Source organism: Macaca thibetana, chromosome 11 (genome assembly GCF_024542745.1).
Source record: "Macaca thibetana thibetana isolate TM-01 chromosome 11, ASM2454274v1, whole genome shotgun sequence".
Lineage (NCBI taxonomy): Eukaryota > Metazoa > Chordata > Mammalia > Primates > Cercopithecidae > Macaca > Macaca thibetana.
This window is the reverse complement of record NC_065588.1, coordinates 106578348-106604663: the sequence shown is the minus strand read 5'-3', so window position 1 is coordinate 106604663 and position 26316 is coordinate 106578348. Positions and strand designations below refer to the sequence as shown.

Genomic DNA, 26316 nt, shown 5'->3' with positions numbered 1-26316 from the left:
ATTTTACTCAAATACTGATGTTTCCTACATACCATCACTGTTACAGGCGCCAGGGGACAAAACGGGCGAAGTGCTGTCTGGCATTTACAAGGATAGGGAGACAAGCACTAAGAGTAAACTAAATACAAGAATCATAAGAACTAAGAGAAAAAGCGGGAGAGAAGGATAAGGCATGGGGCTGGAGTCGGGTGAATTGAAAACAGAATGACCAGAGGCGGCTTCACAGGAAAGGTGTTTTGTTTGTTTGTTTAAGATAGAGTCACACTCTCACCCAGGCTAGAGTGCAGCGGCACGATCTTGGCTCACCGCAAACTCCGCCTCCCAGGTTCAAGCGATTATTCTGCCTCAGCCTCCCGAGTAGCTGGGATGCTACCACGCCCAGCTAATTTTTGTATTTTTAGTAGAGACGAGATTTCACCATCCAGGCGGGTCTCGGACTCCTGACTTCAGGTAATCCACCCGCCTCGGCCTCCCAAAGTGCTGGGATTACAGGCATGAGCCACTATGCCCGGCCCTGAAAAGGTGAAATTTGAAAAAAACACAAAAGAGGTGATTGATCGAAGATTCTGGAACCTCAAGACCCATCTCCATTCTGCGCGCGCCTCACGCTGCGCCACTCTGAGGGCCCCTACCTAGCGCTCTGGCGCCCCCTTTCAGATCCGCGCGGCCGCTGCAACCAGAGGCGGAACTACGAAGCCGGAAGCTCACGTCATCACCCCGCCCCTTCCGTTTCGCTTCCGCCTACCCCGCCCGGGCTGCCAGACCGGAAGCGCTCTGCTCTACCTGGATTCTGCTCCTCTGGGTTGGAACCCGGGTGCTGCCAAGATGCCGGTGAGGGTTCGATCCATGGTGTGGGGAGACAGCGGGGATTGCGAAAAGCGGGGAGAAACCTTGTGTGTGCCGAGAGAAGCGGGCGGCGGAAGGCAGAGAGGAAGCGGGGGCCCGAGAAGGAGTGAGGCGAGGGGAGGGGACCGGTCGCTGAAGAATTGGGACAGCCCGCGGGTGCCAGTCGTGGGAGGCGGGGGCACGGCAGGAGTGGGCCCGGGGTCCAGGGGTCCAGGGTGTGTGAGGAGGCCCTCTTCTCTCTCTCTCCGTCTACTCCTTCCGGCTCCGGCAGGGTTCCCAAAGCGTCACTACAGCGCGAAGCCAAGGGTTGCCCTTTTTATTTTTCATATTTCAAGTCCAGGGTCTAGCTTCTCCTTTTTCTGTGAGGCCCACTTCCTCCTCCGCCCCGGGGGGCAGGCTCCTTCTGCTGTTTGTCATTTGTCAGAACCCACTTCCCGGCAGCGGCGGCCACCCCGGAGCCACCTGGGTATAGGGCCGTCACAGACTCGGTCGGCGCCTGACTTCCAAAGATTTCCTTTTTCGTGTGCATCAGAGTGGGAGTAAAAATCTATGACGGTCTGGTTGTACTTAATTTCTGACAGGCAGTCTGTGGGCTAGATTTATCACCATCATGGTCTCCATTTTGCAGATTCGGGAAAAGGTGGTTCGGTTATTGTGTGATTGTTCACACTTTTTTTGTTTGTTTTTTGAGAGAGTCTCGTTCTGTCGTCCAGGCTGGAGTGCAGTGAGGCGATCTCGGCTCACTACAACCTCCGCCACCTTGGTTCAAGCAGTCCTCGTGCCTCAGCCTCCTGGGTAGCTGGGATTACAGGCGCGCGCCACCACACCCAGCTAATTTTTTGCATTTTAGTAGGGACGGGGGTTTCACCATGTTGGCTGGGCTGGGCTGAAACTCCAGACCTCAGGTGATCCGCCCCCTCGGCCTCCCAAAGTGATGGGATTATAGACATGAGCCACCGCGCCCAGCCTGCTCACACATTATTTTTAACAAACGTTACCGAGCACCTACTGCCTGCCAGGCTCTATTTACAGCAGCAAATAAGTTCAACAAATCCCTAATCTTAAACAGTGTACGTTCAAATCGGGAGACGAGACAATAAAAGTGTAAACATAAAGGAGATACATACAGTAGTGTCAGGTAGTGACAAATGCTATAAAGAAGCTAGATGGATGGCCAGGCGCGGTGGCTCACGCCTGTAATCCCAGCACTTTGGGAGGCCTAGGCGGATGGATCACGAGGTCAGGAGTTCAAGACCAGCCTGGCCAACATGGTGAAACTCCATCTCTACTAAAAATTAAAAAATTAGCTGGGCGTAGTGGCGCGTGCCTGTAATCCCAGCTACTTGGGAGGCTGAGGCAGGAGAATCGCTTGAACCCAGGAGGTGGAGGTTGCAGTGAGCCAAGACTGTGCCACTGCACTCCAGCCTGGCCACAGAGTGAGACTCCGACCCCCCCACTCCAAAAAAAAGAAACTAGATAGGTAACAAGACAGTTTGGTGAAAGGGAAGGCAGAGGGTGCTTTAGATAAAGTATACTTGTGATGAAAAGGAGCAAGCCATAGTTGCAAATACATATATAGATAGATAGATAGATTTTTTTTTTTTTTTTTTTTTTTTTTTTTTTGAGACAGGGTTACACCCCGTCTCTGAGACTGCAGTGCAGTGACACAAACTTGGCTCAGGTGATCCTCCCACCTCAGCCTCCTGAGCAGCTGGGACTACAGGTGTACGTCGCCACGCCCAGCTAAGTTTTTCTATTTTCAGTAGAGACAGGGTCTCACCATATTGCCCAGGCTGGTCTCAAACTTCTGGGCTCAAGCAGTCCTCCTGCCTCGACCTCCCTGAGTGTTGGGATTACAGGCGTGAGCCACCTCATTCAGCCTCACAAATACATATTTTATGAATTCCGTAATTACCATTTGACTCCTGAGCTCTGGGGTACACACTTTATAAATTATCCCATCTAATCCTCATAATGACCCTGTGAAGTAGGTACCATGATTCCTATTTTACAGAAGAGGAAACGGAACCTCAGAGAAGTTAATTTGGACAAAGTTGCCTACTAATGGTAAAACCAGATTTTAAGCCAGGACTCTAGGCTGGGTACAGTGGCTTATGCCTGTAATCCCAACACTTTAGGAGGCCAAGATGGGAGGATCGCTTGAGCCCAGGGGTTTGAGACCAACCTGGGCAACATAATGAGACCCTGCCTCTACAAAAATAAGAATAAATTAACTGGATGTGGTAGTGCATCTCCTCCCAGCCTCTCAAGAGGCTGAGGTGGGAGGATCACCTGGAGCCAGGAGTTTGAGGCTGCAGTGAGCTGTGATCATGCCACTGTACTCCAGCCTGGGTGAGAGGAGACTCTGTCTCCAAAAAAAAAGGACTCTAAAGCCCTGTACTGGCTCCAGTTGCACATAGAGCACCCTGGATTCACCCTGGGTTGGTTGGTTGGTTGGTTTGTTTGAGATGGAGTCTCGCTCTGTACCAGGCTGGAGTGCAGTGGTGCGATCTCGGCTCACTGCAACCTCTGCCTCCTGTGTTCAGGTAATTCTCGTGCCTCAGCCTCCCAAGTAGCTGGGAATACAGGCATGTGCTACCACACCCGGCTAATTTTTGTATTTTTAGTAGAGATGGGGTTTCACCATGTTGGTCTGGATGGTCTCTATCTTTTGGCCTTGTGATCTGTCAGCCTCGGCCTCCCAAAGTGTTTGGATTACAGGCGTGAGCCACCATGCCCGTCCCATCCTGTGATTATTTTTTGTCTACCTTCTCTACTCTTCAAGGACCAGGACTGTACTACTTTGTATATTACTATATCACAGTGTCTTGCACATAGAATGTGCTTAGCAATCATTTGATGGATGAATATATGAATGGGACCCATGTTGTCTTATAAAAAGCCAGGCATCTTGTAAAAAGCAGAACTAAGAATCAGCATACAGAATGCTCTCATAAATGTGATTTTTTTCTCCCTTCCTTTAACTCACACTTACCCACTGAAGGGAATATATATATTCTCATTTTACAAATTTGGAAACAAGCTAAGAGAAGAAGAATGATGCCTTGGTCAAAGCATAACGCCAGGAAGTGGCAGAGCTGAAAAGATAGTGCTTGGGTCTTGGTTTAGCTGGGGGCTGGGTACCCTGATTTATATGATGTTTGCCTTTCTGTGGTGGAAATACTTTGACCAGATACCAATGTGATGTCACCAAACATAGAATTGGAAGAGATGCACAGCAGCACCCCATTATTTAGTATTTCGTAATAATAACTTTAAGAACATGACAATAGGAAAATGTAATTTTTAAAAATTAGGTTATTGCCGGGCGCGGTGGCTCATGCCTGTAATCCCAGCACTTTGGGAGGCTGAGGTGGGCGGATCATGGGGTCAGGAGTTTGAGACCAGCCTGACCAACATGGTGAAACCCTGTCTCTACTAAAAATACAAAAATTAGCTGGGCGTGGTGGCTCGCACCTCTAATCCCAGCTACTCAAGAAGCTGGGCGGGAGAATCGCTTGAACCCAGGAGGCGGAGGTTTCAGTGAACAGAGATCGCGCCACTGCACTTCAGCCTGGGTGACAGGGCGAGACTCCGTCTCAAAAAAAAAAAAAAAAAATTTAGGAAGTAGGCCAAGTGCAGTGCAGTGGCTCACGCCTGTAATCCCAACACTTTGGGAGGCCAAGGTGGGCGGATCACCTGAGGCCGGGAGTTCAACACCAGCCTGGCCAAAATGGAGAAACCCCGTCTCTACCAAAACTACAAAATTAGCTGGGCGTGGTGGCACATCCCTGTAATCACAGCTACTCAGGAGGCTGAGGCAGGAGAATCGCTTGAACCCGGGAGGCAGAGGTTGCAGTGGGCCAAGGTCACGTCATTGCACTCCAGCCTGGGCAACAAGAGCAAAACTCCGTCTCAAAAAAATAAAATGTAGGCAGTAGCTGGGTGAGGTGGCTCATGCCTATAGTCCCAGCCCTTTGGGAGGCCGAGGCAGGCATATCACTTGAGCTTAGGAGTTCGAGACCATCTTAGGCAACATGGTGAGACTCCTTCTCAAAAAAAAAAAAAAAAAGAAGTAGTGATGAATATTTAAGCATCATTGGTTTTAACATCATTTACTTTTTTTTTTTTGAGACAGAGTCTCGCTCTGTTGCCCAGGCTGGAGTGCAGTGGGATGATCTTGGTTCACTGCAACCTTCGCCTCCTGGGTTCAAGTGATTCTCCAGCTTAGCCTCCCAAGTAGCTGGGACTACAGGCGCACACTGCCACGCCCGGCTAATTTTTTGTATTTTAGTAGAGATGGGGTTTCACTGTGTTGCCCAGGCTGGTGGCGAACTCCTGACCTCAGGCAATCCGCCTGCCTCAGCCTCCCAAAGTGCTGGGATTACAGGCGTGAGCCACCGCGCCGGCCAACATCATTTACTTAATTGTAAGTTTATATAATTTGATTTTTGAGAACAGCTGTGTTTAACAACCAGCTTGAAAAATGCCTCATAATTTAACAGTTGGTTTTCTTGAGCCAGAAAGAACCAGCTCTAGCACCTCAATGCTGCTATCCCTTCTCCCTCCCCTGATTAATCTTGGGTGGGTTACTCTTTTTTTCCTTTAAGGAAAGGTTGTTTGCCACAGTGACATTTGCTCTCTTTCTGCTTCTGTGTTCTTCCTGGGCTTGCCATTACAGGCTTACCACTCTTCTCTCATGGATCCTGACACCAAACTCATCGGAAACATGGCACTGTTACCTATTAGAAGTCAATTCAAAGGACCTGCACCCAGAGAGAGTAAGTCTAAACCCATTATTTTCAAATTTTGGCATGAAATGCCTAACAGTCTTCTAAAATGGTCAAATCAGGGAAATTCTTAGCTCAGTCTTCTCTCTCAAATTGTCCTTGTACTTTGGTAGATATTGTGGTCTAGACCTTTCAAGATAGTGGTTATATGTTGCATTTAATAGGAAATTGTATTATTTCTTCTGACTTCTCCAGGAAACTCTTTTGAGAAAATGGAGGAAATGTGCTTAATTCTGGACACTGTTTATCAGTTCTTTCAAACAAATCTAATGCTGTTACGTCTAGAATGCCACATGCCCATCCTTTCTGTTATCAACCTGGAAGAAAACAACAAATATTTTGACCTCTTCCCCGTCTAAATCTACTTCCTTTATTCATTCTTCAAGATCTTCATTTTTAGCAATACCTCAATCTTAAATCTGAAGTATACTATGTAACATTACTTATGTCTATTCCTGCTTTTCTGAGTTTTATTTCAGAAAGCTGCAATATTTTTCAGACACTGTCTGAGACTCTTCTGACGCTTTCTGAGATGTTCTTCCAACAGTATTATTTGTATTATATTAGACACGGTTTCCCTGTACCCTGCAAGGGTCTGAACTGAATTCCATTCATGGTTTCTAAGACCATTATTATAATTATCAATTTGGTACTGATCCAATTCCCATTTCTCTGCCAGACTGTTTGACTTGACCTTTTTTTAACTTAATTTTGTTTTCAACACCATTTGAAAGCTCAGTAAACTTTATAAATATGGTGAGTCACCACAGTCTCTACTTGATTCTGAGGAAAAGGAACAAGGAAGAAGACAGCCTGAGAGAGAAGAAAAATAACATAAAAGAAAATCACAGGGCTGGGCGCAGTGGCTCACACTTGTAATCCCAGAACTTTGGGAGGCCAGGGCAAGTGGATCACTTAAGGTCAGGAGTTCGAGACCAGCCTGGCAAACATGGCAAAACCCCATCTCTACTAAAAATACAAAAATTAGCTAGGCATGGTGGTGGGCACCTGTGATCCCAGCTACTCAGGAGGCTGAGACAGGAGAATTGCTTGAACACAGTGGGTGGAGATTGCAGTGAGCCAAGATTGCACCACTGCACTCCAGCCTGGGCGACAGAGTGAGACTCCATCTCAAAAAAAAAAACAAAAATTACACTGCAAAGGCCAGGCGTGGTGGCTCACACCTCTAATCCCAGCACTTTGAGAGGTCGAAGTGGATGGATCACCTGAGTTCAGGAGTTCAAGACCAGCCTGAACAACGTGGAGAAACCCCGTCTCTACTAAAAATACAAAAAATTAGCCAGGTGTGGTGGCACATGCCTGTAATCCCAGCTACTTGGGAGATTGAGGCAGGAGAATCGCTTGAACCTAGGAGGTGGAGGTTGCAGTGAGCTGACCTGGGAGGTGGAGGTTGCAGTGAGCTGAGATCATGCCATTGCACTCCACCCTGGGCAACAAGAGCAAAACTCTTGTTTCAAAAGGGAAAAAAAAAAAAAAAAAAAAAAGAAAAAAACACCTGAATTGGAATGGAGGCCTGTGCTGTGAGCTAAATAACAGTATTAATCACACTAATTCATTTATATTCAACAAATATCTATAGAATGCCTCTTATGTGCCAAGTATTCTTCTAATTTCAGAATCCTTTGGCCTTTGCCCCCTCCTGTCATTACATTTAGAAGAACTAGCTGGTTTTTGTAAACAATATTGAGTCCTCCAAGAAAGTTTCCTTTCACAGATAAGAAAACAGATTGCAGCCAGGCACAGTGGCTCATGCCTATAATCCCAGCACTTTGGGAAGCCAAGATGGGCAGATTGCCTCAGGTCAGGAGTTTGAGACCAGCCTGGCCAACGTGGTGAAACTCTGTCTCTACTAAAAATACAAAAATTAGCTGACTGTGGTGGCAGGCACCTGAAGTCCCAGCTATGCAGGAGGCTGACGCAGGAGAATCGCTTGAACTCAGGAGGCGGAGGTTGCAGTGGGCCTAGATTGTCCCATGGCACTCCAGCCTGGGCAACAAAGTGAGACTCCATCTCAAAAAAAAACAGGGCCGGGCGCAGTGGCTCACACCTGTAATCCCAGCACTTTGGGAGGCCGAGACAGGTGGATCATGAGGTCAGGAGATCAAGACCATCCTGGCTAACACAGTGAAACCCCATCTGTACTAAAAATACAAAAAATTAGGCAGGCGTAGTGGCAGGCGCCTGTAGTCCCAGCTACTCTGGAGGCTGAGGCAGGAGAATGGCATGAACCCGGGAGGTGGAGAATGGCATGAACCCGGGAGGTGGAGCTTGCAGTGAGCTGAGATTGCATCACTGCACTCCAGCCTGGGTGACAGAGCAAGACTCTATCTCAAAAAAAAAAAACAAAATAGATTGCTAGGAACACAAGTCTAGAGTTAGAGTTCTGTTGAAATTCTTCCACAGGGCAGTGAGCTGGGATGAAGACAACTTAATTGCAGAGTATGAAAGCTTCAGGATTACTTTGCATTTCTGCTGTGTGAGAATGTTAACAGTCATAGACAAGAAGTATAAATAACTGTCTCAGCACTGCTGAAACCAGCTGCCAGATATCAAGACCCAAGGATTTTGACCTTTTTAAAATAAAAAAAAGGAAAACAAAAAATTGCCAAAGAAATTGTGTCACGAGATCTTTTTTTGTCAAGACAGTATTTCTGGTTTTTGTCCATCTAGAGCTACCTACAACAGCTTGTACAAGTATATTTTAAGTCATAGTTTTCATAAAAAGAAAGATGTGTATCTGAACCCCAACATGTTCTAAATAATTGAGTTTTTTTCCTGAAACTATAATATGTAAATTCAAATAAAATTATATTGAATACTTTTTATTTTATTTATTTATGTATTTTTTTTATTCTTATTTTTTTGAGACGGAGTCTTGCTCTGTCACCCAGGCTTGATTGAGTTCAGCGGCATGATCTTGGCTCACTGCAGCCTCTGCCTCCTGGGTTCAAGCAGTTCTCCTGCCTCGGCCCCCGAGTAGTTGGGATTACAGGCACGTACCACCATGCCCGGCTAGTTTTTGTATTTTTAGTAGAGATAGGGTTTCTCCATGTTGGCCAGGCTGGTCTCGAACTCCTGACCTCAGGAAATCCATCCGTCTCGGCCTTCCAAAGTGCTGGGACTACAGGCGTGAGCCACTGCGCCTGGCCGAATACTTTTTATTTTTAGGAAACAGTTAAAGTTAGTCTGTGTCTCAGTGTTTTTTTATAAATGCATTTAGAGACGTCATGAATAATGTTCACCAAATGCTAATGGTAGTTATTTTGGGGGAAGTGGAAATTAAGGTGACAATTAAAAAAAATTTTTTTTGGCCCGGTGCTGTGGCTTATGCCTATAATGTTAGCTACTCAGGAGGCAGGAGGATCACTTGAGGCCAGGAGTTTGAGACCAGCCTAGGCAATATAGTGAGACTGCATCTCAAAAAAAAAATTTTTTTTTTTTTTTTTTTGAGACGGAGTTTCCATCTTGTCGCCCAGGCTGGAGTGCAATGCTGCAATCTTGGCTCACTGCAACCTCCACCCGCGGGTTCAAGCGATTCTCCTGCCTCAGCCTCCCAAGTAGCTGGGATTACAGGTGGCCGCCACCACGCTCGGCTAAATTTTTGTATTTTTAGTAGAGGCAGGGTTTCACCATGTTGGCCAGGCTGCTGACCTCAGGTGATCCACCCGCGTCGGCCTCCCAAAGTGTTGGGATTACAGGCGTGAGCCACCATGCCCAGCCATCTCTAAAAAACTTTAAAGAAAAAAATTAGCCAGTCCTCATGGTGCATGCCTGTAGTCCCAGCTACCTGGGAAGCTGAAATGGGAGGATCGCTTGAGTTCAGGAGTTCAAGTCTGTGGTGAGCTATAATTGTATCACTGCACTCCAGCCTGGGTAACAGAGCAAGATCTCTCTCTAAAAAAGAAAACTGTATTGATTGAATTTCATTTTCTAATGAACGTGTGTAACTTTTACAAAAACAATAAAGCTGTAAAAATAAACCATGTACTACTTTTCTATAAATCTTTTCTAAAAACCTGGGCGCGGTGGCTCATGCCTGTAATCCCAACACTTTGGGAGGCCGAGGTGAGCAGATCATGAGGTCAGGAGATCAAGACCATCCTGGCTAACACAGTGAAACCCCATCTCTACTAAAAATACAAAAAATTAGGCGGGCGTGGTGGCGGGCGCCTGTAGTCCCAGCTACTCGGGAGACTGAGGCAGGAGAATGGTGTGAACCTGGGAGGCAGAGCTTGCAGTGAGGCGAGATTGCGCCACTGCACTCCAGCCTGGGTGACAGAGCAAGACTCTGTATCAAAAAATAAATAAGTATTTTCTAAAAACTTGATATTCCAATAGGATCATTTTATTTTATTCAACTCCGCAACTGTTGACAGTTGTATGTGTTTTCGCTTTATGGCTTTGATAGGTGTTATGTTTTGTATTTGGCTAATGTTCTCTGTGCTCCTTCCCTTGTGTCCTGCTTAGCAAAAGATACAGATATTGTGGATGAAGCCATCTATTACTTCAAGGCCAATGTCTTCTTCAAAAACTATGAAATTAAGGTAAATTACAGAGCTTTTAATATTTAACTTAGTTTTCTCATAGGGATAATACCAACCTTGCTATCCAAGGTTGCTATCCAAGTATCTCATAGGGATAATACCAACCTTGCTGTGAGGAGAAAATAAAATGAAATCAGCATGTAATTTTTAAATTTGAAAATAGTGCTTAATGTTAGCTTTTGTATAAATATTAGTTTCTTTTTTTTTCCTTCAAATTCTATACCAGGGGTTGGCAAACTCTAACCTGAGGGCCACATTTGGACCACTGCCCCTTTTTGTAAATAAATCTTTATTGGTACACAGCCACAACCATTTGTTTCTATATTATCTGTAGTTACTTTCACACCAAAACAGCAGAATTGAGTAGTTGTGACAAAGACTGTATGGCCCACAAATCCTAAAAATACTGCCTGCCTTTTACAGAGAAAGTTTGCCAACCCTTTACTAGAAATACCTTTATTTATTCAACGTTAGTTAAGCAGCACCTACTATGTGCCAGCCCTGGGTTTTGTTTTGTTTTGAGACAGGGTCTTGCTCTGTCGCCCAGGCTAGAGTGCAGTGGCACAATCACAGCTCACTATACCCTCAACCTCCTGGGCTCAGGCAGTCGTCCGGCCTCAGTCTCCCAGGTAGCTGGAACTACAGGCACGTGCCACCATGCCTAGCTAATTTTTTGTAGAGACACGGTTTCACCATGTTGCCCAGGCTTACCTTGAACTCCTGAGCTCAAGCAGTCTGCCCATCTCGCCCTCCCAAATTGCTGGGATTACAGGCATGGGCCACCACAACTAGCTAAGCCCTGTGTTTTTGTTTAGGATTAAATCCACAGCCAAGAAGTCCTATGTGCTGTGTTATTTTTTATGTACTTCTGTGTCCTGGACCTGAGATAGAGAAATGAAGACACTTGAATGACCTTAAATCTTCCTTGAACCACTCTCTCCCCTTCTGTTCTTAGTTCCTGTGAGGAGGATGGTCAGGGGAAGGTAGAAGCAGGAGACCAAAAAGGAGATGGGAAAATGAAAACCAGAAATGTTCTCTGCAATCCTGCTGTGAGAAAGTGACAAGGAAAATCAGCAAATTTCCTTGATGGTATTCTAAAATATGGAATTTATTTTTTTTTTGAGACTGAGTCTTGCTGTTGCCCAGGCTGGAGTGCAGTGCCATGATCTCGGCTCACTGAAACCTCCGCCTCCCAGGTTCAAGCGATTCTCCTGCCTCAACCTCCCAAAGTAGCTGGAACTACAGGCACGTGGCACCACACCCGGCTAATTTTTTGTATTTTTAGTAGAGATGGGGTTTCACCGTGTTGGGCAGAATGGTCTTGATACCCTGACCTCACGATCCGCCCACCTCAACCTCCCAGTGTGCTGGGATTACAGGCATTGAGCCACCACTACCGGCCCTAAAATATGGAATTTCAACCCCTCCTTGCCAAACTCTGAACTTCTAGAATCAAATAGGGTGTGAATTATTTAATTGTAGACTCTTGGTGTACAAATTGTAGTCTAAACATTCTGTGATGGTAACAGAATGTTTTCTATATCTAATGTGTGGGTTGTTTGTAATAGTTATAAATGTTATAATTCTCTGGGCACATCGCTTGAGTTCAGGAGTTCGAGACCAGCCTGGGCAACATGACAAACTCCCATCTCTACAAAAAATACAAAAATTAGTGCATGGTGGCTCACGCCTGTAATCCCAACACTTGGGAGGCTGAGGCGGGTGGATCACGTGATGCCAGGAGTTTGAGACCAGCCCAGCAAACAAGGTGAAACCCCATCTCTACCAAAAATACAAAAATTAGCCAGGTGTAGTAGTGCGTGCCTGTAATCCCAGCTACTCGGGAGGCTGAAGCACAAGAATTGCTTGAACCCAGGAGGTGATGGTTGCAGTGAGCCGAGATCACACCACTGCACTCAGCCTGGATGACAGAGCAAGACTGTCTCAAAACAATAATAATAATTCAGCTACATTTCATTCATTCCCAGATACTATATTGTCTTAAAAATAGGAAAATGTGGCTGGGCACAGTGCCTCTGCCTGTAATTTGGGAGGCAGAGGCGGGTGGATCACCTGAGGTCGGGAGCTCGAGACCAGCCTGACCAACATGGAGAAACCCCGTCTCTACTAAAAATACAAAATTAGCCGGGCATGGTGGCACGTGCCTATAATCCCAGCTACTCGGGAGGCTGAGGCAGGAGAATCGTTTGAACCCAGGAGGCAGAGGTTGTGGTGAGCCGATATCGCGCCATTGCACTCCAGCCTGGGCAGTAAGAGCAAAACTCTGTCTCAAAAAAAAAAATAGGGAAATGATGTGGTTTGGGGGTAATTTTTTTGTTTGTTTGTTTTTGTTTTGAGACAGAGCCTCACGGCCGGGTGCAGTGGCTCAAGCCTGTAATCCCAGCACTTTGGGAGGCCGAGACGGGTGGATCACGAGGTCAGGAGATCGAGACCATCCTGGCTAACACGCTGAAACCCCGTCTCTACTAAAAAATACAAAAAACTAGCCGGGCGAGGTGGCGGGCGCCTGTAGTCCCAGTTACTCGGGAGGCTGAGGCGGGAGAATGGCGTGAACCCGCGAGGCGGAGCTTGCAGTGAGCTGAGATCCGGACACTGCACTCCAGCCTGGGCGACAGAGCGAGACTCCAACTCAAAAAAAAGAGACAGAGCTTCACTCTGTCACCAGGCTGGAGTGCAATGGCGTGATCTCGGCTCACTGCAACCCTCAACTCCCAGGTTCAAGCGGTTCTCCTGCCTCAGCCTCCCGAGTAGCTGGGATTACAGGCACACACCACCACGCCAAATACAAAATTTTTGTATTTTTTTAGTAGAGATAGGGTCTCACCATGTTGGTCAGGATGGTCTCGATCTCCTGAGCTCGTGATCCACCCGCCTTGGCCTTACAAAGTGCTGGGATTCACTTTGGGAGGCCGAGACGGGCGGATCACGAGGTCAGGAGATCGAGAGACGATCCCGGCTAACACGGTGAAACCCCGTCTCTACTAAAAAAATACAAAAAATTAGCCGGGCGTGGTGGCGGGCGCCTGTAGTCCCAGCTACTCGGGAGGCTGAGGCAGGAGAATGGCGTAAACCCGGGAGGCGGAGCTTGCAGTGAGCTGAGATCCGGCCACTACACTCCAGCCCGGGCGACAGAGCAAGACTCCGTCTCAAAAAAAAAAAAAAAAAAAAAAAAAAAAAAAAAAAAAAAAAGTGCTGGGATTACAGGCGTGGGCCACTGCACCCAGCCTTTTTTTTTTATTTTATTTGAGACAGAGTCTTGCTCTGTTGCCCAGGCTGGAGTGCAGTGGTATAGTCTTGACTCATTGCAACCTCCGCTTCCTAGGTTCAAGCGATTCTCTGGCCTCAGCCTCCCTAGCAGCTGGAATTACAGGTGCACGCCACCATGCCTGGCTAATTTTTGTAGTTTTAGTAGAGACGGGGTTTCGCCATGTTGGCCAGGCTGGTCTCGAACTCCTGACCTCAAATGATCTGCCCACCTTGGCCTCCCAAAGTGCTGGGATTACAGGCATGAGCCACTGCCCTTGGCCTGGGGCCAGTTTTTTGACTATAAATTTTTTTTTTTTTAATTGTTTTTGAGACAGGTTCTCACTCTGTCACCCGGGCTGGAGTGCAGTGGCACCATCACAGCTCACTGCAACTTTGACCTCTTGGGTTTAGGTGATCCCCTCACCTCAGCCTCTGAGTAGCTGGGACTACAGGTGTGTGCCATCATGCCCAGCTACTTTTTGTATTTTTTGTAGAGATGGTGTTTGCCCAGGCTGGTCTCAAATTCCTGGGCTCAAGCAATCCACCCACCTCAGCCTCCCAAAGTGCTGGGATTACAGGTGTAAGCCACTGCACCTGGCCTAAATTTGTGTAAAATTTGACCCAAAGTCCATGCCACATTTGATCAACTTTCATTTGTCTTCTCCACGTTTTCTTTTTGGTTAAGTCAAGACATTGACATTATGGAGTTCTTTGGGAGCAAGTCAAATGTGAAATAGTTGCTTCCTCTTTTAGAGTAATAAATATTTCTGTTCTCAGCAGAGACCCTGAAGTGAAAGGGTTTTTAAAGATTAGCCAACCATATGGAGCAGCTCAGGCTTTCCAGGCAGCCTTGTTACTTCTCCTTCCTACACAGTGAAGGGCTGTTGACACAGATCCTTGGGAACCCCGGGACAAGAGAGAGCAGCCACTCAGACAAGCGTAGTGGCTCATGCCTGTAATCCCAGCACTTTGGGAGGCTGAGGTGGGCAGATCACTTGAGGTCAGAAGTTTGAGACCAACCTGGCCAACATGATGAAACCCCGTCTCTCCTAAAAATAGAAAAATTAGCCAGGCATGGTGGTGGGCACCTGTAATCCCAGCTACTTGGGAGGCTGAGGCAAGAAAATTGCTTGAACCTGGGAGGTGGAGGTTGCAGTGAGCCGAGATTGTGCCACTGCACTCCAGCCTGGGCAATAGAGCAAGACTCCGTCTCAAAAAAACAAAACAAAACAAAAAAGAGCAGCCGCACAGCTCAGAGTGGGGCTTGTGCCTTCCTCCCAGGGACAAATGGAAAAGGAGACTGAGGAGACTGTGCGTTTGGAGAATAGGAGTTTTGATGTGATAGTGGCTGTCCTACCACTGCATCCAGTAGATAATCAGAAGACAAAGATGGAATTCATTCATTGCATATCATTGTTATGTTTTGATAACTGTTAAAGTCCTCTTTTTCTCCCTGTAGAATGAAGCTGATAGGACCTTGATATATATAACTCTCTATATTTCTGAATGTCTGAAGAAACTCCAAAAGGTAATTAAACTTGGATGATTATATATCAGGAAAACAAATTGCTGAGAGGCATTTACCCTCCCAGTCATCTGGGATTTGTTGAGACTTTAAAGACAAGTAGAAAATATTTCCTCTGACTTACAGCATGGACTTAAGAGAAAAATTTGAATTTAGTTCTCTGAACTTGTAGTATAATTGACTGACACAAAGATAAAAGTAGTGATGTTTTAAGCCTTTGCATATATTTTCTCAAGACAGAAATCTTGACAGAGAAATTCCTTTTAATCCCTTGGCTCAAGGGTTCTTAACCTGGGGTCCAAAGATGGAATTCTTTTCCCTGTAAAATGTGTGTGTGTGTGTGTGTGTGTGTGTGTGTGTGTATGTATGTGTGTATATATATATATATATATTTTTTTTTTTTCAGTGCAATTCCAAAAGCCAAGGTGAGAAAGAAATGTATACATTGGGAATCACTAATTTTCCCATTCCTGGAGAGCCTGGTTTTCCACTTAACGCAATTTATGCCAAACCTGCAAACAAACAGGAAGATGGTAAGAACAGGTCTCTATCCTCTCTCTATGGCACAAGAAGATTTTCTCCATTTGACTTCCTACCACCCCTCCTTTTCTTGCCTTGATTCATATACAGATTGAGAGTGAAATGATAGGAAGTACATTATCTTATTAGTCACTCTCACAAACAATTCTTGGCAACAAGGATGACATGCAGAAAATCTTTTGAACAAAAACAAATGTAGTTATAAAACTCTTTGGACTGTCATTTCTATTTCATATCCTGTTAGAATGTATAAAAATGTATTACCACAGTGAGCATACAGACCTGCAACCAGTACATTTGGGATGTATTTGCAAATACAGTTTTTTAAAATTGTTCTGTTTTAGAAGTGATGAGAGCCTATTTACAACAGCTAAGGCAAGAGACTGGACTGAGACTTTGTGAGAAAGTTTTTGACCCTCAGAATGATAAACCTAGCAAGGTAAGACCCTCTTCTTGCCTGCTTAATTGGCAAATCACCTTTTATCCAATAGCCACCATTGAACACACTAAGGTCTTCCATTGCAAGAATATTTTTAATTTCTGCATTGCAGTGTTGCTTAACTTCCGGTATGTGTCTAGTATGTAATATGAGTTCACTGAATCACACTAAATAATGAATTGCAGGCCGGGCACAGTGGCTCACGCCTGTAATCCCAACACTTTGGGAGGACGAGGCAGTGGATCACTTGAGGTCAGGAGTTCGAGACTACCTGGCCAACATGGTAAAACCCCATCTCTTTTAAAAATATAAAAAATTAGCCAGGCATGATGGCGCACTCCTGTCATCCCAGCTACTCGGGAGGCTGAGACGAGAGTCGCTTGAACCCAGGAAGTGGAGGTTGCAGTGAGCCAAGATCATGCCGTTGCACTCCAGCCTGAATGACAGAGTGAGACTTTGTCTAAAAAGAGTTTATGGCCAGGCAAAAAGAGTTTATGGCCAGGCGCGGTGGCTCACGCCTGTAATCCCAGCACTTTGGGAGGCCGAGGCAGGCGGATCACGAGGTCAGGAGATCAAGACCATCCTGGCTAACACAGTGAGACCCCATCTCTACTAAAAAATACAAAAAATTAGCCAGGCACGGTGGCGGGAGCCTATAGTCCCAGCTACTGGGGAGGCTGAGGCAGGAGAATGACATGAACCCAGGAGGCAGAGCTTGCAGTGAGCCAAGATCGCGCCACTGCCCTCCAGCCTGGGCAACAGAGCTAGACTCCATCTCAAAAAAAAAAAAAAAAAAAAAAGTTTATAAGAGATTTCAGACTGATATGAAATTTTATTATTAAATAAATGTGAATTCTATTGTAATTTGACCCCCACCATTCATTCTGTGTTGTCCCCTCTTGTTAGTGGTGGACTTGCTTTGTGAAGAGACAGTTCATGAACAAGAGTCTTTCAGGACCTGGACAGTGAAGGGAACCCGGGCAGCCACCGTCTCCAGAGCCCTGGGCAGCATTTTCCAGCGAGATGTACACAATCTTTTGCCTTTATTTCGTAAAGTTTTATACAGAAGAGAGAAGAGCATGTCTTTACTTGAAAAACTCTTGATCAGTAATTTGGGTGGGAGACAAGAAAATGGGTTATCAAGGGTGATTTGAAGTTTTCTGCAGCATTAAGCTGGCACTTAATAAGAATAAGTCATAATAAAGAAATTTCTAACATTCCATGTAAGAAAAACTTTATTGCCTGTCTTTGACATTCACTTACAATTTGTTTTAAGATAAAATTCACATTCCATAGTACCCTTTTAAAGTGTACAATTTACTTTTTTTAGTATATACATGAAGTTTTGCAACCATCACCACTAAATCCAGAGCATTTTCATCACCCCAGTGTAATGAACCTGCACACTTTAGCAGCCACCCCACCCCACATTCCTCCCCAAGCCCCTGTCCTTCCCACTCTCCTCCCAGTATTAATCTACTTTCTGTCTCTATGAATTTGCTTATTCTGGATAATTCATGTAAATTGAATTTTTTATACAACATGTGGCCTTTTATGTCCAGCTTGTTTGACTTAATGTTTTCAAATTCACCCATGTTAGAGCATATACATCAGTGCTTTCTTTTCTCTTTTTCTTTTTTTTTCTTTCTGTGTATGTGTACGCAATAAAATATACTAATATGGCTGGGCGCAGTGGATCACGCCTGTAATCCCAGCACTTTGGGAGGCCCAGGTGGGCGAATCACCTGAGGTCAGGAGTTCAAGACTAGCCTGACCAACACAGAGAAACCCGGTCTCAACTAAAAACACAAAAATCAGCCGGGCTGGGCGCTGTGGCTCATGCCAGTAATCCCAGCACTTTGCAAGGCCCAGGTGGGCGGCTTACCCGAGGTCAGGAGTACAAGACCAGCCTAACCAATATGATGAAACCCTGTCTCTACTAAAAATACAAAAATTAGCCGGGCATGGTGGCATGCGCCTGTAATCTCAGCTACTCGGGAGGCTGATACAGGAGAATCACTTGAACCCAGGAGGCAGAGGTTGCAGTGAGCCGAGATCGTACCATTGCACTCCAGCTTGGGCAACAAAAGCGAAACTCCGTCTCAAAAAAAAAATAAATAACTCAGCTGGGCGTGGTGGCACATGCCTGTAATCCCAGCTACTCGGGAGGCTGAGGCAGGAGAATTGCGTAAACCCAGGAGGCAGACGTTACGGTGAGCCGAAGGTTGCAGTGAGCTGAGATAGCACCATTGCACTCCAGCCTGGGCAACAAGAGCAAAACTTTGTCTCAAAAAAACAAAACGAAACAAAAACCTAAAATTTATGGTGGTACTTGAACGACTAAAGTATTTGCAGGCCGGGTGCAGTGGCTCAAGCCTGTAATCCCAGCACTTTGGGAGGCCGAGATGGGCGGATCACGAGGTCAGGAGATCGAGACCATCCTGGCGAACACGGTGAAACCTCGTCTCTACTAAAAAGTACAAAAAAAAGTACAAAAAACTAGCCGGGCGAGGTGGCGGGCGCCTGTAGTCCCAGCTACTCGGGAGGCTGAGGCAGGAGAATGGCGTAAACACGGGAGGCAGAGCTTGCAGTGAGCTGAGATCCGGCCACTGCACTCCCGCCTGGGTGACAGAGTGAGACTCCGTCTCAAAAAAATAAAAGTATTTGCATTTCGGTTTTACGAGTGAATATATTGTTTTAATATATGAGTTAAATGCTCTTGAGCATCTGTTTAAAGACTTGAATTACAGGCTAGCTAAATACCACAGTTCACATAGCCAAAGGTACGGATATGTGAAAACCTACTCCATAGATAAACAGAAGGACAGTCCTGAAACCAAAAGAGTGGTGGTGGTGTGTTGTGAGGGTTTTTTTTTTTGTTGTTTAATTAAAATTTGTTTATTTGTTTTTGAAACAGGGTATCACTGTTGCCCAGGCTAGAGTGCAATGGCCCACTGCAGACTTGACCTCTTGGGCTCAAACAGTCTTCTCACCTCAGCCTCCCCAGTAGCTGGGACTACAGGCACACATCACCAGGCCTAGCTTATTTTGTATTTTTTGTGGAGACGGGGTATCTTGTTTTTTTGGTTTTTGTTTTTTTGTTCTGAGACAGAGTCTCTCTGTGTCCCAGGCTGGAGTGCAGTGGTACAATCTTGGCTCACTGGAACCTCCGCCTTTCAGGTTCAAGCTATTCTCCTGCCTCAGCCTCCTGAGTAACTGGGATTACAGGCTTGTGCCACCACGCCTGGCTAATTTTGTACTTTTAGTAGAGAGGAGGCTTCACCATATTGGCCAGGCTGGTCTTAAACTCCTGACCTCAAGTGATCCACCCACCTCAGCCTCCCAAAGTCCTGGGATTACAGGTGTGAGTCACAGCGCCCAGCGAGACAAGGTTTTGCTATGTTGTCCAGGCTGGTCTCAAACTCCTGGACTCAAGTGATCCACCCACCTCAGCCTCTCAAACACTGGGATGACAGGCATGAGCCACTGCACCTCTCCTAAATTAAAATTCTTAACCCAGAATCAGAGTTTCGGTGTTTGGGTTGGAACTTCTGCCACAGGGGTTACAGACATGTCAGAAAGGAGAGAAAGCCACCCTGATTCATTTCAAGATTACAGTTTTGGGGCCAGGCCTGGTGGTGAGAGGTCTAGGCTGCAGTGAGCCATGATCGCACCACTGCACTCCAGACTGGGCGACAGAGTTAAGACCCTGTCTCAAAAAAGAAAAAAAAATCGTTTTAAACATATCACCACATTGGCCAGGCTGGTCTTGAACTTCTGACCTTAAGTGATCCGCCTGCCTTGGCCTCCCAAAGTGCTGGCATTAAGTGTGAGCCACTACACCCGGCCAAATATATGTGTGTGTGTATATATATGTACATATATATATTTTGTTTGTTTTTGTTTTTGAGACGGAGTCTCACTCTGTCTCCCAGGCTAGAGTGCAGTGGCGCCATTTCGGCTCACTGCAAGCTTCGGCTCACTGCAAGCTCCGCCTCCCGGGTTCACGCCATTCTCCTGCCTCAGTCTCCTGAGTAGCTGTGACTACAGGCGCCCGCCACCGCACCCGGCTAATTTTTTTGTATTTTTAGTAGAGACGGGGTTTCACCGTGTTCGCCAGGATGGTCTCGATCTCCTGACCTCGTGATCTGCCCGCCTCGGCCTCCCAAAGTGCTGGGATTACAGGCGTGAGCCACCGCGCCCGGCCCATTTTTCTTTTTTTAAATTGTGGAACCATCATCATAGAAAACGAGCTTACTTTGGGCCCTGTTCCCAGTTCTATTACTGCCAGCAGGGGGCGCACGGGCCACAGGCGCCGGAAATAGCTTCTGGACCGTTTCCCTTTGGGACTTTATCGTGGCAGGTGTTTTCTTTTGTTATATTTTGTTTTTTAATATATGCAAGAGAACAATTTCCAAAGGATTTATTATCAATTATACATGAATATAGTCTGAATTTTTTTTTTTTTTTTTTTTTTTTTTTTTTTTTTTTTTGAGACGGAGTCTCGCTCTGTCGCCCAGGCTGGAGTGCAGTGGCCTGATCTCAGCTCACTGCAAGCTCCGCCTCCCGGGTTCGGGCCATTCTCCTGTCTCAGCCTCCTGAGTAGCTGGGACTACAGGCGCCCGCCACCTCGCCCGGCTAGTTTTTTGTATTTTTTAGTAGAGACGGGGTTTCACCGTGTTAGCCAGGATGGTCTCGATCTCCTGACCTCGTGATCCGCCCGTCTCGGCCTCCCAAAGTGCTGGGATTACAGGCTTGAGCCACCGCGCCCGGCCAATTTTTTTTTTTTTTTAAATAGAGGCTTGCTGTGTCACCCAGGCTGGAGTGCAGTGGTGCAATCTCAGCTCATTGCCACCTACGCCTCCTAGGTTCAAGCGATTCTCCTGCCTCCGCCTCCCAAGTAGCTGGAATTACAGGCGTGCGCCACGATGCTCGGCTAATTTGTGGATTTTTAGTGGAGACAGCGTTACACCATGTTGGCCAGGCTAGTCTGAAACTTCTGACCTCAGGTGATCCACCCGCCTCAGCCTCCCAAAGTGCTAGGATTACAGGCGTGAGGCACCACGCCCAGCCTAATAGTATGAACTTTAAAATACAGCTTTAATCAAGATGTAATGCTGACATTAAAAACAATTATAATGTATGACTTTTTAGACAAAGTAATTTAATAATAGTTCTCAGATTTTGATTTTTATTTATTTTCTTCCCCTTCTTTTTTTTTTTTTTTTTTTGAGATGGAGTCTCACTATGTCTCCAAGGCTGGAGTACAGTGGCACCATCTCGGCTCACTGCAAGCTCTGCCTCCCGGGTTCATGCCATTCTCCTGCCTCAGCCTCCCGAATAGCTGGGACTACAGGCGCCCGCCACCACGCCCGGCTAATTTTTTGTATTTTTAGTAGAGACGGGGTTTCAACGTGTTAGCCAGGATGGTTTCGATCTCCTGACCTTGTGATCCGCCCGCCTCAGCCTCCCGAAATGCTGGGATTACAGGGGTAAACCACCGTGCCTGGCCTTTTTTTTTTTTTTTTTTCATAAAGATGGGGTCTCACCATGTCACCATGTTGCCCATACTGATCTCAAACTCCTGGGCTCAAGTGATCCTCCTGCCTCAGCCTCCCAAAGTCCTAGGACTACAGGCGTGAGCCACTGCTCCCAGCTTCCAGATTTTATTATTTTTGATCAAGCAACTCAACTTCATATTGTTGAATGCTGGCAAAACATACACCCACACACACACCCACACACACACACACACTGAAAATAGTTCGGCCATCTCTCAATAGGGAATTGGATAACTAAATTATGGTCCATCCATAAAATTAAATATGGTTCAGTCATTAATAATAGGTTCTATCTATCCTGTCATGGTAAGATATCTTAGGATACATTATTGAGTTTTAAAGTTGAAGACGACCGGGCAAGGGTGGCTCACACCTGTAATCCCAGCACTTTGGGAAGCCAAGCCTCACGAGGTCAGGAGTTCAAGACCAGTCTGGCCAACATAGTGAAACCCCATCTCTACTAAAAATACAAAAAATTAGCTGGACGCGGTGGCAGACACCTGTAATCCCAGCTATTTGGGAGACTGAGGCAAGAGAAACTCTTGGACCTAGGAGGTGGAGGTTGCAGTGAGCTGAGATCAAGCCACTGTACTCCAGCCTGGGTGACAGAGACAGACTGTCTCAAAAAAAAGTTGAAGACAATATTACTGTATGATCCCATACAATGTTTATTTCACTGTATGTACTCCTGGGAAAAGTAGGAGCATGTACAGCAAACTTTAAAATGAATATCTTGGGGCAGGAGAAAGTATAAGACTTGTGCATTCAGAGTAGTATATATCTGTAATTCAGTAAGATATGTGTTCTCTTGATAACCAGGAGGAAAAAAACTACTTAAAAAAAAAAAGATTGGCCGGACGCAGTGCCTCACGCCTGTAATCCCAACACCTTAGGAGGCTGAGGTGGGTGAATCACGAGTTCAGGAGATTGAGACCATCCTGATCAACATGGTGAAACCCTGTCTCTAATAAAAATTCAAAAATTAGCTGTGTGTGGTGGCACATGCCTGTAATCTCAGCTGCTCGGGAGGCTGAGGCACGGGAATCACTTCAACCCAGGAGGTGGAGGTTGCAGTGAGCTGAGATCGAGCCACTGCACTCCAGCCTGGGTGACAGAGACTCTGTCTCAAAAAAAAAAAAAGTTGAAGACAGTATTATAGTATGATCCCAATACAATGTTTGTTTCATTGTATGTACTCCTGGAAAAACTAGGAGCATGTACAGCAAACTTAACAATGAATATCTTGGGGCAGGAGAGAGTGCAAGACTTGTGCATTCAGAGTAGAATATATCTATAATTCAGTAAGATATGTGTTCTCTTAATAACCAGGAGGAAAAAAACTACTTACAAAAAAAAGATTGGCCGGACGTGGTGGCTCATGCCTGTAATCCCAACACCTTGGGAGGCTGAGGCGGGTGGATCACAAGGTCAGGAGATCAAGACCATCCTGGCCAACATCGTGAAACCCATCTCTAATAAAAATACAAAAATTAGCTGGGTGTGGTGGCGCATGCCTGTAATCCCAGCTATTCAGGGGGCTGAGGCACAAGAATTGCTTGAACCCAGGAGGCGGAGGTTGCAGTGAGCCAAGATCGCACCACTGCACTACAACCTGGCGACAGAGCAAGACTCCATCACTAAAAAAAAAAAAAAAGATTTATAGAAAATCAAATCTTGACTAAGCGCAGTAATCCCAGCACTTTGGGAGGCTGAGGCAGGTGGATCACTTGAGGTCAGGAATTCGAAACCAGCCTGGCCAACATAGTGAAACCCCATCTCTACTAAAAATAGAAAAATTAGCCAGGCATGGTGGTGCGCACCTATAATCCCAGCTACTCGGGAGGCTGAGACAGAAGAATCACTTGAACCCAGAAGGCAGAGGTTACAATGAGCCAAGATTGCCCCACTGCACTCCAGCCTGGGCAACAGAGGGAGACTCCATCTCAAAAAAAAAAAGAAAATAAAATAAAATATTTTATAAAATAACGTTAGCCCAAAACAGTGTGAGGATGATGGTCATCTTGTTCTTCCTTAAGCACCCTGTTTACATTCATCATTGCCATGTGCCACTAGTTACTGTCATATGTGTAGAAAGATTACAGTACATGGAAATACATGAACAAGATCTATGTGATTTGATTTGACATTTTTCTTTTTCTCAAAAGTATTAGTACTGAAGACCTTCATAAAAAGTTTGGCACTATGTCCAGAAAGGGACATAATACTATTCCACCAAAAGCCATTTGGTTTGTTTCCTCCTTCATTTTTGTTTATAGATGTTTGGAAGACCATGCCATTAGGAGAGTGTAATTTTAGGGCCACATCTGCTCTGTGTTGATGTTGAGATAAATCATCCATCATGATTTTCCACTTCGCTTCAACTCTGCAGCTCCAGTTTACAGGTGATCTGGCAGTGTGCTAAGCACTTTACAGTTTTAAATCCTATTTAACCTTTACAAAAAAAACTTTTGTGGGCCAGGTGCTCTGGCTCACACCTGTAATCCTAGCACTTTGGGAAGCTGAGGTGGGTGGATCACTTCAGGTCAGGAGTTTGAGACCAGTCTGGCCAATATCGTGAAACCCTGTCTCTACTAAAAATACAAAAATTAGAGTTCGGCACTGTGGCTCACACCTGTAATCCAGCACTTTGGGAGGCCAAGGTGGGCAGATCACCTGAGGTCAGGAGTTCAAGACCAGCCTAGCCAACATGGTGAAACCCTGTCTCTACTAAAAATAGAAAAATTAGCTGGGCGTTGTGGCAGGTGCCTGTAATCCCAGCTACTCGGGAGGCTGAGGCAGGAGAATCACTTGAACCCGGGAGGTGGAGTTTGCAGTGAGCCGAGATTGTGCCACTGCACTCCAGCCTCGGTGATAGCAAGACTCCATTTCAAAAAACAAAAATAAAAGGCCAGGAGCAGTGGCTCACACCTGTAATCCCAGCACTTTGGGAGGCCAAGGCAGTCGGATCACGAGGTCAGAAGTTAGAGATCAGCCTGGCCAACATGGTGAAACCCCGCCTCCACTAAAAATATGAAAACTAGCTGGATGTGGTGGCGGGCTCCTGTAATCCCAGCTACTCAGGAGGCTGAGGCAGGAGAATTGCTTGAACCCAGGAGGCGGAGGTTGCAGTGAGCTGAGATCATGCCATTGCGTTCCAGCCTGGCTGACAAGAGCAAGACTCCATCTCAAAAAAATAAAATAAAATAAAAATTTAAAAATTATAAAATTAAATACAATTAAAAATTAGCTGGGTGTGATGGCATACACCTGTAATCCCAGCTACTCGGGAAGCTGAGACAGGAGAATTGTTTGAACCTGGGGGGCGGAGGTTGCAGTGAGCTGAGATCTCACCACTGCACTCCAGCCTGGGTGACAGAGGAAGTCTCCATCTCAAACAAACAAAAAAACACCTTTGTGGCAGATGCAAGTTTATCCCCTTTTCCAGATGAAGAAGGCGAGGCTACAGAAATTAACTTTTTGAAACTCACCCACCTGGAAGTTGGCTAAATTAAGCCTAAATCTGTCAGAATCCAGAGCTGGCCTACACAGCCAAAAGGTGGTCACTTTGAAACAGTGTAATTTTCAGTAACGCATTCATGCAACAGTATCAGTAGATTGCTCTGTTGGGTGCACTATGTCAGTTATTGAAAGGATGCACAAGAGATGTCAGTGTGGTCTCTGCTCTCTAGGACCATAATGGTCTGATGGGAAATGTGTGTAACAAGATATATATGAAGAAATACTGCAAGGTTCACATGACGCCCAGTTCGGTAGAAGCCCAGAGAAAAAGAGGCTTTGTTGAAGTTCAGTTGGAGAAGATTTAGCAAAGGTGGCTCTCAAACCAACTGAGCTCTGAAGTGAGCCAAACTGGGCAGACTAGATCCAAAAATGGTATACTGGGCCTGGGTAAATGGTGTGGTCAAGCCTGGCATGAAGGCAGCCTTAGGGTGTAGAATATGATGGGGAGGATGCTGCCCCAGCAGGAGGGAATGCCTCACATTTTTGAAAGCCAGGGTCAGACTAGGACTTGAAACTTTATCCTGTCAACAGGGCAAAGGACATGACAGATTCTCCATGTTGGCACTTTTCTGCTTTTCCCACCATTCTGAGAACCATTAGCCTGAGCAATTGTCACTTTTTTTCTTTCCAAGCTATTCCACAGTTTGTGCACTCAACTCTCGTGGGCTTTTAAAAAACAGCCTTGTTGGCCAGGCGCGGTGGCTCACGCCTGTAATCCCAGCACTTTGGGAGGCCGAGGCGGGGGGATCACCTGAGGTCAGGAGTTCGAGACCAGCCTGACCAACATGGAGAAACCCTTCTCTACTAAAAATACAAAATTAGCTGGGCATGGTGGCACATACCTGTAATTCCAGCTACTCAGGAGGCTGAGGCAGGAGAATCACTTAAACCCGGGAGGTGGAGGTTGCAGTGAGCCGAGATTGCACTCCAGCCTGGGCAACAAGAGCAAAACTCTGTCTCAAAATAAAAAATAAAAATAAATAAATAAAATAAAAACAGCCTTGTTGAAAAATAATTCACATACAATTCACCCATATAAAATGTTCAATGGTGTTTAGCATTTTACACTATTTTCATGTGTAACATAAACTTTGCCATTTTAACTGTTTTAAGTGTACAATTCAGTAGCATTAATTCCATTCAAAATGTTGTACAACCATCACCACTATCTATTTTGAAAACTTTTTTATCACCCCAATAGAAACTCTGTCCCCATTAAACCACTCCCCCTCTTCCATTCAGCCCCTGTAAACTCTAATTTACT

At 45.8% G+C, this 26316-nt stretch overlaps 2 protein-coding genes across 2 annotated transcripts in view; both read left to right on the top strand.

The window, feature by feature from the left end:
* The window catches only part of ANAPC7 (anaphase promoting complex subunit 7), a 95997-nt gene that overhangs the window by 17835 nt on the left and 51846 nt on the right, over positions 1-26316 (top strand). The gene's annotated exons all lie outside the window — the stretch shown is intronic.
* Positions 669-17194, top strand: ARPC3 (actin related protein 2/3 complex subunit 3). Its single transcript, XM_050749948.1, has 7 exons — positions 669-831; positions 5528-5627; positions 10125-10201; positions 14928-14996; positions 15400-15526; positions 15878-15972; positions 16879-17194. The coding sequence occupies exons 1-7, from the start codon at positions 826-828 to the stop codon at positions 16939-16941; spliced, it is 537 nt and encodes a 178-aa protein (XP_050605905.1). The 5' UTR covers positions 669-825; the 3' UTR covers positions 16942-17194.

Coding starts and splice junctions, on each gene's coding strand:
- ARPC3 (XM_050749948.1), top strand. Junction 5,628..10,124: donor AGGACCTGCACCCAGAGAGA/GTAAGTCTAAAC, acceptor TGTCCTGCTTAG/CAAAAGATACAGATATTGTG. Junction 15,973..16,878: donor AGAATGATAAACCTAGCAAG/GTAAGACCCTCT, acceptor CCCTCTTGTTAG/TGGTGGACTTGCTTTGTGAA.